Here is a 15,028-nt window from a genome sequence, read left to right on the forward strand (position 1 = left end):
AGACGTTAGTGCTAATAAAGGACTCATCTCCGTACTGGTCTTCTTAGACCTTAGTGCTGATAAAGGACTCATCTCTGTACTGGTCTTGTTAGACGTTAGTGCTAATAAAGGACTCATCTCCGTACTGGTCTTATTAGACCTTAGTGCTGATAAAGGACTCATCTCCGTACTGGTATTATTAGACCTTAGTGCTGATAAAGGACTCATCTCTGTACTGGTATTATTAGACCTTAGTGCTGCGTTCGACACCATTGATCATGACATCCTATTACAGAGACTGGATCAGTCGATTGGCATTTCAGGTACCGCACTAAGTTGGTTTAAATCCTATTTATCAGATCGATCTCAGTTTGTATTTGTAAACGATGAAGCCTCAATGACCACCAACGTTAATCACGGAGTTCCACAAGGTTCTGTGTTTGGACCAATTTTATTTACCTTATATATGCTTCCTTTGGGCAATATTATCAGGAAACACTCCATAAACTTTCATTGTTGTGCAGATGATACTCAATTATATCTATGGATCAAACCAGAGGAGACCAACCAGCTCGCTAAAATTCAAGAATGTCTTAAAGACATAAAAACATGGATGACCTGCACCTGACCGGGACTTGTCCTTTAACTCCCACGTGAAGCAAATTTAACTCACATGACTCCTGTATTAGCTGCTCTGCACTGGCTCCCTGTAAAATCAAGAATCACATTTAAAATTCTTCTCACCTACAAAGCCTTGATTGGTGATGCACCATCATATCTTAAGGAGCTTGTAGTACCATATTGCCCCACTAGAGAGCTGCTCACTAAATGCGGGGCTACTTGTGGTTCCTAGAGTCCTAAAAAGTAGGATGGGAGCCAGAGCCTTCAGTTATCAAGCTCCTCTTTTATGGAACCAGCTTCCACTTTCAGTCCTGGAGGCAGACACAGTCACCTCATTTAAGAATAGACTTAAGACTTTCCTCTTTAATAGTGCTTATATTTAGGGCTGAATCAGGTTTGCCCTGGTCCAGCCCCTTGATATGCTGCTATAGGCTTATAGGCTGCTGGGGGATGTTTTAGGATACACTGAGCACCTATCTCCTCTTCTCTCTCTCCTTATGGATGAATTTACATCTCTCCATTGCACCTTATTAACTCTGCTTCCTCCCCGGAGTCGTTGTGACTTCACGTCTCATAGGGTCCATTGGACCTGGAGGTGTCAGTCCTCAGTGAAGAAGAACAAAGAGACGCGTGTTTTTTCCCCTCAGTTGGTCGTTTTATTATAAAAGTTTCTACACTGACAGTGAACAAAGAACAGAAAAACTCCAATAAACCTCCAGTAAGAAAATAAAAAACAACAACATCATGATGAAGAGCAGGAAGGGGGGGCTTGGGTTTCCATGGTACCACACAGGGGTGGGGTGGGGGGAGGGTGCTGGGGAAACCATGGTAACAGTGAGGGGGGTGTTACTGTACGGTTTCCTGGTGTTCAACAGTTTAACATCTGCTGACCTCCAACAAACACACACACACACACACACACACACACACACACACAAACACACACACACACACACACACACACAGTGTATGTGTTTCAGAGTGACCCGTGTCTCTCTGACTGTCTGTCTAGTTTTAGAACACAGATAGTTAAAAGTGTAGGTGTTGATAAATAACCTTTTGGTCATGTGACCAGTTAAAAACGACATGCTGGTAACAGACCGGTGTGTACTTGGGTACAAACTGGGATTAGAGACTAGTTTACTGAACTGCTACACAGTTCCGATGTATTCATTAAAAATGTCAGGAGATGAACCTTCCCCGGCTGTTTGCTGTTTTAGAATTAAAGCACCGTGAACATCCAGACGTGAGGGATTCTCCCAGAATGAGCCGTTTACTCACTTTACTGCATCTTTAAGGACTTGATGTCCTGCTGCTGTTTTGTTTAGGTGAACCTTCAAGTGACCTTCTGAAACACACACACCTCTCTCTCTCTCTCTCTCATCCAGCTGCAGTGCATCCCCTCTACTCGTCATCATCGTCGTCGTCCTCATCCTCTCCCTCATCATCCTCCTCTTCCTCTCCTCCCTGAGCTGAAGAGCCGGGATTCCTGGCGTACGTTGTTCCGCCGCCACGGTACGCCACCATGTCCTGCAGGACATCAAGGTCTCTTTACTGGTTCGACGGGTATAAAACCTCCTGGAACTAAACAGTAGGAACACAAACTGGTACATGGCCTGTTTAATAATGGCTTCAAAGAGTCGACTCACCCGGTCGTATTTCTCCCGTAGCTTCTGGGCCTTCTCCTCGTAGGGCAGCTTGTCAGACTGGGTCAGTTTGCTCCACATCTCTCCCAGTTTCTTGGCACAGTCTCCTATAGAGAGACCAGGAGTCTGCTGCTTCACACTGGGACGGTACTCACTGCAGAACACGAAGAACGCAGACCTACACACACACACACACACACACACACAGTTCAATCCTTGAGAGTTTATTAATCATTCACAAAATTTAGCTCAACGTGTTCAAATAGAAGCTGAATCAGAGTTGGATTAAAACAGGTAGACCAGGTACACAGAAGACCACACCTGGGTCTGGTAGTCTGAACACTTACGGGGGTCTCTTGGGTGCGTTGGGGTCTTTCTTCTTGCGGCCCCTCTTTCCGAAGCCCTTGGGTGGGATGTAGTCTTTCATCTCGTTGTTGTAACGCACCTTGTCGGTTTTCGCCATGTCCTCGAAACACTTCTTATCGCCGGCAGTCAGACCCTGAAGACAACACTCAATCAGCAGCCGACCTTTGACCTGTGACTCCTCCGCTAGCCCATGTCGGTGTGTCCCCAAATGTCTCCCTAGCTGTTCTACGCTGAGTGAATGTGAGTTACTGCTGATGTGCAGGTGGAACCGTAGCTTCTCCCATCAGGGTGTGAATGGGTGAATGATGTCATGTGTAAAAAACGGGTTTTAAATGGTCGGAAGACTAGAAAAGCGCTTTAAAAGAACAGGTCCATTTACCTGAGGTCTATACAAGAAAAACACTTTAATGAATCCAAACTGGCTGCAGGTGAGGTGGCTATCTCCTCTTCTCTCTCTCCTTATGGATGAATTTACATCTCTCCATTGCACCTTATTAACTCTGCTTCCTCCCCGGAGTCGTTGTGACTTCACGTCTCATAGGGTCCATTGGACCTGGAGGTGTCTGAAGCTGGTCCTGACTCCTTGCCCCTGCTTCCTGCATCCAGCCCCTGGACTGGACCTCTTTTGCGATGCCTCCTGCCATGACCCTGCTAATGCTCTGCCCCCCCTCCTCTCTTCCTCCTTCTGTCTCATGGATTGTGGAGGTCTGGATCGTGGTCCATGCCTACTACTAATTATTCATAATTTCTGTCATATTCATACAATGTTTATGTAACTCTGTTCATCTGGTCACATGACATCTATTGTTCATCTGGTCACATGACATCTAGTGTTCAACTGGTCACATGACATCTATTGTTCATCTGGTCACATGGCATCTATTGTTCATCTGGTCACATGACATCGAGTGTTCAACTGGTCACATGACATCTATTGTTCATGTGGTCACATGACATCTATTGTTCATCTGGTCACATGACATCTATTGTTCATCTGGTCACATGACATCTATTGTTCATCTGGTCACATGACATCTATTGTTCATCTGGTCACATGACATCTATTGTTCATCTGGTCACATGGCATCTATTGTTCATCTGGTCACATGACATCTAGTGTTCAACTGGTCACATGACATCTATTGTTCATGTGGTCACATGACATCTATTGTTCATCTGGTCACATGACATCTATTCATCTGTCCATCCGGGGAGAGGGATCCTCCTCTGTTCCTCTCCTGAAGGGTTCTTACCTTCTTTCTTGGGAGTTTTTCCTGATCCGAGGTCAAAGGTCAGGGATGTTGTATGTGTACAGATGGTAAAGCCCTCTGAGGGGAGTTTGTGATATTGGGCTATACAAAATAAACTGAATTGAATTACAGTAATTCGCTCAATTTGGGCATTTTGAGCATTCATACCTTTACACACCTCCCACAAAACTTATCCGATCGACTTAATTTTTGTTCAAGGATGATCTAAAGACCTTAAAGATGAATAGTTATCAAAAACCTTGAAGTGGCATGGACCCAAATAAACGCCCACTTTGTGCGGTTCGTGTTGCCGTAACTCAAATGTAACTCATGACGCCGGTCCGGAGTACATTTACATAAAGAAACACCCACATAAAAGAAAATGACAGTTTTATTTTATAAAGTATTACACCTAGTCTAGTAAAAATAATATTTAGACAGCTGAGACCGTAGCTCGATGGGCTTCGCTTTGACCATAAGCCGCAGGTTCAAATCCCAGCCAGGGATAATTTCTTGCATCACTTTTCTTTTACATTTAATTTACATGACGTGGTCTACCCTTCACGTAGAGACACATGATGCATGTATATGTTCACATTGTCACAGCACCACCTACTGGCAAAGGGAAATGTCACATTTTATACTAAGATGTACTCTTAGTTTAGTGACTTGGGATGCTCATGCAACTTTATACATGTTTCAAATTAAACAGGCTTTTGGAACTCAACTGGACTTGCTTGAATCTGCCCAAAACTTGTCATGCTTAATAAATGTCACGGCCTGAGGATATCGACAAGCCTATTTTCACTCGAAAGGAAATCAGCGTTACGTTGACAAAGGGCAAAACATCTGGCCAGCGCAAATGAGCGAGGACCCGTTCATCACTGCTTCCAACTTTAATGTTATTAATGATGTTTATATACTGGACATTAACATTAACATGTCCTGTTAACCAACGAGCTCGCTAAAATTCAAGAATGTCTTAAAGACATAAAAACATGGATGACCTGCAACTTCCTGATGTTAAACTCAGACAAAACTGAAGTTATTTTACTGGCCCTGAACACCTCAGAGATCAATTATCTGGTGATGTGGTTTCTGTAGATGGCATTGCCCTGGCATCCAACACCACTGTAAAGAATCTCTAGTTATCTTTGACCCAGACTTGTCCTTTAACTCCCACGTGAAGCAAATCTCAAGGATTGCATTTTATCATCTACGTAACATTTCAAAAACCAGGCACATCTTGTCTCAAAAAGATGCAGAAAAGCTGGTTCACGCATTTGTTACTTCCAGACTAGATTACTGCAACTCCTTATTATCAGGCTGCTCTAATAAGTCTCTTAAATCCCTCCAGTTGATCCAGAATGCTGCAGCTCGTGTACTCACAAAAACTAAGAAAAGAGATCACATGACTCCTCTATTAGCTGCTCTGCACTGGCTCCCTGTAAAATCAAGAATCACATTTAAAATTCTTCTCCTCACCTACAAAGCCTTGATTGGTGATGCACCATCATATCTTAAGGAGCTTGTAGTACCATATTGCCCCACTAGAGAGCTGCTCACTAAATGTGGGGCTACTTGTGGTTCCTAGAGTCCTAAAAAGTAGGATGGGAGCCAGAGCCTTCAGTTATCAAGCTCCTCTTTTATAGAACCAGCTTCCACTTTCAGTCCTGGAGGTGTCTGATGCTGGTGAACCGGCCTCCCATTGGCCCTGCTGATGCCCCGCCCCCCCTCCTCTCTACCTCCTTCTGTTTCATGGATTGGAGTTCCATTCATACATTCTGTCATATTCATGTAATGTGTTTATGTAACTCTGTAACTCTGTTCATCTGGTCACATGACATCTATTCATCTGTCCATCCGGGGAGAGGGATCCTCCTCTGTTGCTCTCCTGAAGGTTTCTTCCCTTTTTTCCCTGTCAAAGGTTATTTTTGGGGAGTTTTTCCTGATCCGATGTGAGGTCAAAGGTCAGGGATGTCTATGTGTACAGATTGTAAAGCCCTCTGAGGGGAGGTTGTAATTTGTGATATTGGGCTATACAAAATAAACTGAATTGAATTAAAATTAACAGCTCCATTATTATGTTATTAATAATGTTTATATACTGGCCATCAGTGCTTTCGACCTGATGGTGTTGAACTTCATCACCAACATACAGGTATGTCCTCTGGAGCAAAGCACTGGGGGTTGAACTCTCAACATTGAGGTTTCAGGATGCCTCTCTCACCCGAGCCCACGTCTCCACCGTGTGTCATACCTGTCTGTGTCATACCTGTCTGTGTCATACCTGTCTGTGTCATACCTGTCTCCACTGTGTCCGTCTTACCTTCCATCTCTCGGAACACTTCTTGGAGAACTCCGCGAAGTTGACGGACTGCTCCGGGTGCTTCTTCCGGTGTTCCTCTCGACATGTCTGGACGAAGAAGGCGTAAGCCGACGTCTTGCCCTTCGGCTTGTTGACGTCTTTACGCATCATACTGGCGTCCTGACGACACAGGAGATGTGAAAGGTTTAGAAAGAGAATCGGTTCTGATGTTCAGCTGCAGGCAGACACGTTATTGTCATTACATAGTACACAGACTAAAGTCTGTTACAACCATCTATTTCATTCACCCAGTCCGTTATTGTAAACGTTAATTATTTAGTCATAATAACGACCCTGAAACTATGAAACCAGCTGGTCATATCCTCCAGTTGATTGAATAATCATCTGAACAGTCTCCATAACATTCACTTTATATCAAACCAGAAAGAGATGATTTATGTGAATAATCATTTATATATATATATATATATATATATATATATATATATAAAATCAATAGATAACTGCATTATGTTTCATAGCAGAACTAAACACAAAGACCAGAAGATGAAGAAAAGAGAATTCAATCATTATTTACTTTGAATGAAACATGAAAATAAAAGATAAATGGTGGACTGACCGTTAACCTTGTGGCTTTGTTCATAGTATAAATGTTGAAATAAATATGATTAATGATGATTATTCATGATCTAACTCTAACCAGTATAAAGTCTCCTGGTGAAACACCAGCAATCTAACCAAGAGAACAAAGTGGGATCCATTTTATTAGAGAGGAGACCCAGGACCCAGACCCACTAGACCCGGTCCCTCCTCCTCCTGTAGACCTCTAGGCGCAGTTAGCCTAGCCGCGTTAGCTCCCACAGAACCCTGTGGACCCGGTCCCTCCTCCTCCTGTAGACCTCTAGGCGCAGTTAGCCTAGCCGCGTTAGCTCCCACAGAACCCTGTGGACCCGGTCCCTCCTCCTCCTGTAGACATCTAGGCGCAGTTAGCCTAGCCGCGTTAGCTCCCACAGAACCCTGTGGACCCGGTCCCTCCTCCTCCTGTAGACCTCTAGGCGCAGTTAGCCTAGCCGCGTTAGCTCCCACAGAACCCTGTGGACCCGGTCCCTCCTCCTCCTGTAGACCTCTAGGCGCAGTTAGCCTAGCCGCGTTAGCTCCCACAGAACAATGGGCCACCATTTGCTTCCCGCCCTCTGCAGAGTCCGCCCTCCCCCTAACCCCCACGACTAGTTATTGACTAACTAGCGCTAACTAGCAAAGACATAGGGAGCCATAACTACAGGCTACACACTATTAACCCGTTATTACAGGAACTTGTGTAACAACGGAGGAGCAGCTACGCATTTACAACGCAGGGCCCCGGCTATGCTCCGGAGAGGTTAGGGCCCCGGCTATGCTCCGGAGATGTTAGGGCCCGGCTATGCTCCGGAGAGGTTAGGGCCCGGCTATGCTCCGGAGAGGTTAGGGCCCGGCTATGCTCCGGAGATGTTAGGGCCCGGCTATGCTCCGGAGAGGTTAGGGCCCGGCTATGCTCCGGAGATGTTAGGGCCCCGGCTATGCTCCGGAGAGGTTAGGGCCCGGCTATGCTCCGGAGAGGTTAGGGCCCGGCTATGCTCCGGAGAGGTTAGGGCCCGGCTATGCTTCGGAGAGGTTAGGGCCCGGCTATGCTCCGGAGAAGTTAGCGGTGTGTAGACGGGATGAGGCTGTTTGCTGGTTGTCTCGCTCCACAAGGGGCGTTTCGTGTTTACAAAGAGCCGAGCACCGCCATTTTATTCCCGTTTCCAGATTCTTTCGCGACCTTATTCCCAGGCTGCTGCTCATGAGTAGCAGAGACCCTGACCCGGCGGTAAGAGGGTACTCACGTGAGTGGGCGGCCGGCTACAGGAGGAGCGCACCGGGGGACAGACAGGGGATCAGTTTGGGGTGTTGTTGTTGTTTGGTGCCTGAAGCAGCGACTGGAGACTTTGCTTCTTTTTTAAAATGGTTCGAGCTCGAGCCTGGACACGCCCTCCGGACACGCCCCCGTTGGTCATTCCTACTGAGGCGTGAACGCGGCCGGAAAACCTGGGCGGAGCTCGTTGGAATACTCGTCTGTGATTGGCTCTCGGGGCTGCAGGTCAAAACTCGTTGCTAGACGGTCCCGCCTGCCCAGCAACTACAGCAGGGCGGAAATTCTACGCACACAGCAGGGTGGAGCTAGTTAGTGTTCTTACATCCGATTGGTCAGAACTGATGTATGTCAAATCAACCAGCCAATCCGTTAAGAGGGAGGGCCGCGCATAGCAGCAGCATGAAGATGGTGGTTGTGTTTATGACTGCGGTTAATGGCGGGGACAAAGATAAATAAATAAAATATAGATAAATATTATGACAGAAAGCTCAAATATGCTTTATTCTTTAAGTTTGTGTATCATCATGTACATGACCACACATAAACCTTTAAATCTGAAGCTGGCTCATCATGTGTATTATATTTATTAATATTACGTTGTTGATTATTATTATTATTATTGTATTTTATTATTATCACTAGAGAGCTGCGCTCACTAAATGTGCGGCTACTTGTGGTTCCTAGAGTCCTAAAAAGTAGGATGGGAGCCAGAGCCTTCAGTTATCAAGCTCCTCTTTTATGGAACCAGCTTCCACTTTCAGTCCTGGAGGCAGACACAGTCACCTCATTCAAGAATAGACTTAAGACTTTCCTCTTTAATAGTGCTTATAGTTAGGGCTGAATCAGGTTTGCCCTGGTCCAGCCCCTTGATATGCTGCTATAGGCTTATAGGCTGCTGGGGGATGTTTTAGGATACACTGAGCACCTATCTCCTCTTCTCTCTCTCCTTATGGATGAATTTACATCTCTCCATTGCACCTTATTAACTCTGCTTCCTCCCCGGAGTCGTTGTGACTTCACGTCTCATAGGGTCCATTGGACCTGGAGGTGTCTGATGCTGGTTCTGGGTCCTTGCCCCTGCTTCCTGCATCCAGTCTCTGGCCTAGAAGAACGCAGACCTACACACACACACACACACACACACAGTCATATTCATACAATTTTTATGTAACTCTGTAACTCTGTTACATGACATCTATTGTTCATCTGGTCACATGACATCTAGTGTTCATCTGGTCACATGACATCTATTGTTCATCTGGTCACATGACATCTAGTGTTCATCTGGTCACATGACATCTATTGTTCATCTGGTCACATGACATCTAGTGTTCATCTGGTCACATGACATCTATTATTCATCTGGTCACATGACATCTATTGTTCATCTGGTCACATGACATCTAGTGTTCATCTGGTCACATGACATCTATTGTTCATCTGGTCACATGACATCTATTCATCTGTCCATCCGGGGAGAGGGATCCTCCTCTGTTGCTCTACAGAAGGGTTCTTCCCTTTTTTCCCTGTCAAAGGTTATTTTTGGGGAGTTTTTCCTGATCCGATGTGAGGTCAAAGGTCAGGGATGTCTATGTGTACAGATTGTAAAGCCCTCTGAGGGGAGTTTGTGATTTGTGATTTTGGGCTATACAAAATAAACTGAATTGAATTGAAAATCATTATTATTAGAATGTTTATCCTTATCATTATTACCATGTTTATTATGTTTATCATTATTACCATGTTTATTATGTTTATCATTATTATTATCCTGTTTATCAATATTGTCATGTTTATCATTATTATGTTTATTATATTATCATAATGTTTATCATGTTTATTATGTTTATTATTATAAGCCGTTCATCATTATTATTATTGTGTTTATCATTATTATCATGTTTATGTTGTTTATCATGTTTATCATTATTATTACGATGTTTATCAATATTGTCATGTTTATCATTATATTAGATTTTCTGGTCTGTACATTGTTCAGTCACAGATTGTTATATTAATATTTTAAATCCCACTGTAACGATTTTTAAATGCATTTTGTTCAAGATGTAAGGTGTCACATGATAACAGTTTTCTAAATATAAATTCATTAGGTCTTTTTTATGATTTCAACGCTTCGCGTTTCCTGAGCCTCCGTGGACGCCGTACTTCAACAGGAAGTAGAGTTTAAAGACGTTTTAACGCGGGGCCGTTTGTTTACAACTCTCTGATGTGGATCCAGTAATCGATACTAATATCAGCAGTCAGTGATCAGCCTGTAGACATGGACTCCCTACAGCTGTTCCTGGATCAGCTCAAACCCAGCGGGGAAGCTGTAAGTAGCCGTAGAACTGAAGTTTGGCTTGTGAGCAGCAGCAGACACAAGAGGACCGAAGTTAGTCTGCTTTACACTCAGGATCTGGGAATAACGTTAGTTTATTGGTTATGTTAGTTTTATACCTGTATTTATGATTGACTGGTTACGTTTGTTATTATAACCAGCTCATGGTTTATTACCTGGAGTTGTGAATATATATATATATATATATATATATATATATATATATATATATATATATATATATATATATATATATATATGGACGTATACATGTCTGCTTCCATGTCGTCCTGCAGGAAACCACCTGGTTAAAGGAGATGTTCAGCTTCCTCTCAGAACACCTGTCTCCTGAGCTCTCTGGACCCGCCCCTCGTGCTGCTGATGACTTATTGACAGGTCAGTCAGCCAATCAGCTTCGAAAGTGGCTTCAATGTCAGGCGGCTTGTGTTTGTCCTCAGAGACATTCATCAGTGAGACAGTTTCATATTCTGTCAAGTATAGCAGATAAGATGAAGAGTCAAGGGCACAGGACTCAGTGAAGGACTCAAGTATATGTGAAGGACTCAAGTCTACGTGAAGGGCACGAGTCTCAGTGAAGGACTCAAGTCTACGTGAAGGACTCAAGTCTACGTGAAGGACACAAGTCTGTCCAGCAAACAATGTGGGCTACATAGATAACTGGCAGACTTTCTGGGGAAAGCCTGATCTGATGAGTCCAGACGGCATTCATCCCACTTGGGATGGAGCGCGTCTCATTTCTGTGAACATGGCCAAGTTGATTAGCGGACTTAATCCATGACCCAGAGTTCAGATCAGGAAGCAGAAGCAGAGTTGTAGTCTTCCACCCTTCTCTGCACTTCCATTGGAGCAGTTACCCACCCTTAACCTTAACTCCATAGAGACTGTGTCTGTCCTAAACCTAAACTAAACTACAACTCATTTGAAAGCCTTGTTCTTAGTCTTTCACATCCAACCTGGAAAACATTACAGCCAATTCTATTTGTTATACTGTACCGGCCACCAGGTCCATATTCAGAATTTATATCTGAATTTTCAGAGTGTTTATCAAGTTTAGTCCTTAAAACTGATAAGGTTATTATTGTAGGAGATGTTAATATTCATGTGGATATTGATAATGATTGCCTTAGTGCTGCATTTATCTCATTGTTGGACTCGATTGGCTTCTGTCAGAGTACAGAAACCCACTCACTGCTTTGGCCACACCCTCCACCTTGTTCTTACATATGGCATTATAATACATTTAATAATAATACATTCATTTATATAGCACCTTTTTAAAAACAGGGTTTACAAAGTGCTCTACATAGAAGCAAGGTAAAAACATAACATCAATAAAAGTAAACATTTCAGAAAATACATAAGGCAAAGGAGACAATGTCATATAGGCAATGAACCCCCCAAATAAAAACAGTCCCATTGACATCGAGCCTCCAAAATGCCACATCTACAGGCATTCTGGCTTCTCGCCCAAAAGGACGTATGGAATATGGCCTGTTGACTCATTCAACGTGCAATTGTACGCGTGAACAAGATGGCTTATGTGTCAGCTCCGGCTGTGGATCACACTGTGGGTGGTAGGGTGTAGTTCTGGATTTCTTTATGCCAAGCGTGCTCAACAGTTCATGGATTAGGCGACTTTCGAAATCTCCGCCCTGATCTGAGTGTACTCTCCGTGGCAGACCATAGTGAACAAAGTACTGTTCCCACAGAACTTTGGCGACTGTCAATCAATGCCTTCTGATCTTTCGTTGTAAAAGCATATTGTGTGTAATGATCCGTAATCACAAGCACATTGCAAATGTTTCGGGAGTCAGGTTCAATTGGCAAAAAGTCTATACAGACAAGATCCATCGGCCCATCACTTTCGAGGTGTGACAACTCAGCAGCTCTCCTGGGCAGGGTCTTCCTCTGGATACACCGGGGACAGTTTTTACAATACTCTTCAATTTGTACTTTCATGTGAGGCCAATCAAATCTCTCTCTCATAAGGCCGGTCTTGTCAAACCCAAGATGACCCGACTGGTCATGCAAGGACTGAAGTACAGTCTCTCTGAACTCTTTAGGAAGCAACAATTGTTGGCGACATGGTTTGTCTGGTGGATTACTCAGTCGGTACAAGACAGAGTCTTTGACCTTTAGTTTTTCCCACTGTTTAAGCAACAAGGACACATCCGGATGCTTGTCTTTGCTGGCACGGTCAATACTGTTCTGTCTAACCGCATGCCACACGTCTCCAATGCAGCGGTCTTTCTGCTGAGAATGTGAGATATCTGCAGAAGTCATTTGAGGCCGCTTTTTCTGACTCAAGAAAGCCAAATTGCAATAGTCTTGAGGAACAGCGTGTTTAGAGGAGCCAAGAAGATCAACAGCTCTGCGGTGGCCATAGCGGCGGGATCGGAATTCCACCATATGACACACAGCTTGGACAGTATGGTATGACTTTCTCCTCCTCACGAGACACATCTTGATTTTGAGGAGGGCGCCGACACAATGCATCCGCATCAACGTTTTGCTTTCCAGGGCGATACTTTAGGCTAAAGTTATACGTTATAAGTTCCGCCAACCATTGATGACCTGCTGTGTCCAACTTAGCAGTAGTTAGGACATAGGTTAAGGGATTGTTGACCGTGTGTACCTCAAACTTGACTCCATAGAGATAATCGTGCAGCTTGTTGGTGACCGCCCACTTTAAAGCCAAAAATTGCAGTTTATGTGTGGGATAATTTTTCTCTGCTGGGGACAGGCTTCGGCTGACAAAAGCAACTGGGCGCAATCCCTCATCGACATGCAGGACATAGGGCAGCTCTGGGTTGGCAAAGGCCAAAACGGGTGTCTTTGTAAGCCTTCTCTTTAAAGCCTCAAAAGCTTTTTTGCAGTCTTCCCTTCATTCGCTAGAAACGCTAGTAGCTTTGTCTGGAAACCTTCATGTTCACGGGGTACATGCCACTTGTGAGTCTCACTGATGTTTACTATCCAAAGTTCCTCCCCATCTCCAGCTCCTAACTGTTCGGGTATGTCCCCCTTAGTCATGTCATCAGTAGTTTCAACTAACACGAATTGGCTTTTACCAACCGGATCCAAACACCGTCCCATAATTTTACAGCGGCCACCTACTTTAACTCCCTCCAGTACTTTATAAATAGTCTCATCAGTTAATTCCAAAGAAACCTCACTAAGTACAATCGCTTTTTTTACATCAATACTTTTCTTTTCACACCAGTTGAATATCTGTTCTGACTCCATGTTTACATTAGCATAACACACTTTACACCAAATAAACATTCAATAAGGCCAGTTTCTACAGGCCTATGGAAATATAATTTAGCTATACTTTTCCCATAAATACCTCACACACATTAACAACAGTAGATGTATCCTGGACGAGCCCCCACGTGTAGCCTCCCCCTCAGTTGCTGTTCTAGTCAGGGGCCTCATACTCTACCCCTGTTGCATGGGAGGTGCATTGGAAAGTGTCTACTTAAATTCTCACTATACTGTTGGTGTGGGCTCAAACTCCCATGCATTTATATAAATATATATATCCCTGGTTAAACCCCTCGTTTTCTTAGATAAATGTAGCAGGATGCTAACACTGGAATTTCACCAAGACACAAGGGGTACCACACATTAACATTGATTCCAACACAAAACAATACTCAGAGTGTAACATGAAACCCACAATAATACTCGGGCGTTAACAGTCCGTGCTAAGGTACCCTATGCTGGCGCCCTTGTTGGAGCTCATGTAAATCCTCCTCATCTGCGGGGTCAGTGCTCACGGCCCCCAGAGAGAGCGATGGATGCAGTCCTACTAGAAACCCTGGTGTCCAGCTGGAAGCGCGATGATCACAGGACACTCCGTCCTGCCTCCCTTCTTCTCGCTGGCTGCGTCGTCCTCAACGAACCCCTCGCGGGTTAGCCGCTAGCTGTTCCGCTGCACTCCGACTGTGCTTTCAACCCGGCTCACTGTCCTCCGTGTAGCTGCTCCTCGACGCCAATCACAAACCCTCCGCTCACGCTCACCATAACACACCTGTTCTCCCACTCTCAAAAATCACCCGAACTCTAGCTTCACCTCTCCCTTTATCTTCACTCGCCTCTCCCCTCGTTGTGTCGTGACACAACAGAACTCATAACAAAAAGGACCACAACACACATGTAACCAAATCAGCAGGGCGCTACATATAATTTCCAGCATCGCTCCATGCAGGAAAAAACGGTTAACACATGGAAGCTTACTCTGACGGTCGTAGACATTCTGGACTACGTGAGTCGGCGTCCACCCAGTACCCCCGACGTGCGAGGAGCAATGAGGACCCGCACATCGCTTTAATTTTATTTACCTTTTTATATATGCTTCCTTTGGGCAATATTATCAGGAAACACTCCATAAACATTCCTTGCTATGCAGACGATACTCAATTATATCTATGGATCAAACCAGAGGAGACCAACCAGCTCGCTAAAATTCAAGAATGTCTTAAAGACATAAAAACATGGATGACCTGCAACTTCCTGATGTTAAACTCAGACAAAACTGAAGTTATTTTACTGGCCCTGAACACCTCAGAGATCAATGATCTGGTG

The 15,028-nt window shown here is 44.3% G+C and overlaps 2 protein-coding genes across 3 annotated transcripts in view; one reads left to right on the top strand and one right to left on the bottom strand.

The window, feature by feature from the left end:
• Positions 1-1,231: 1,231 nt before the first annotated feature.
• On the bottom strand, positions 1,232-8,348 carry hmgb2b (high mobility group box 2b). Its single transcript, XM_034557091.1, has 5 exons — positions 8,054-8,348; positions 6,192-6,350; positions 2,594-2,745; positions 2,250-2,424; positions 1,232-2,130 (listed from the first exon to the last, which is right to left on the bottom strand). Exons 2-5 carry the CDS (start codon positions 6,339-6,341, stop codon positions 2,005-2,007), a joined length of 603 nt encoding a protein of 200 aa, XP_034412982.1. The 5' UTR covers positions 6,342-6,350; positions 8,054-8,348; the 3' UTR covers positions 1,232-2,004.
• Positions 8,349-10,249: 1,901 nt separating this feature from the next.
• Positions 10,250-15,028, top strand: part of ctc1 (CTS telomere maintenance complex component 1) — a 29,444-nt gene continuing 24,665 nt past the window's right edge. For both annotated transcript variants that reach the window (XM_034557290.1, XM_034557291.1), the window contains exons 1-2: positions 10,250-10,414; positions 10,717-10,816. In XM_034557290.1, the coding sequence (XP_034413181.1) occupies positions 10,364-10,414; positions 10,717-10,816 (151 nt within the window). In that variant the 5' untranslated portion in view covers positions 10,250-10,363. The remainder of the gene's footprint in view (positions 10,415-10,716; positions 10,817-15,028) is intronic.

Source organism: Cyclopterus lumpus, chromosome 18 (genome assembly GCF_009769545.1).
Source record: "Cyclopterus lumpus isolate fCycLum1 chromosome 18, fCycLum1.pri, whole genome shotgun sequence".
NCBI lineage: Eukaryota > Metazoa > Chordata > Actinopteri > Perciformes > Cyclopteridae > Cyclopterus > Cyclopterus lumpus.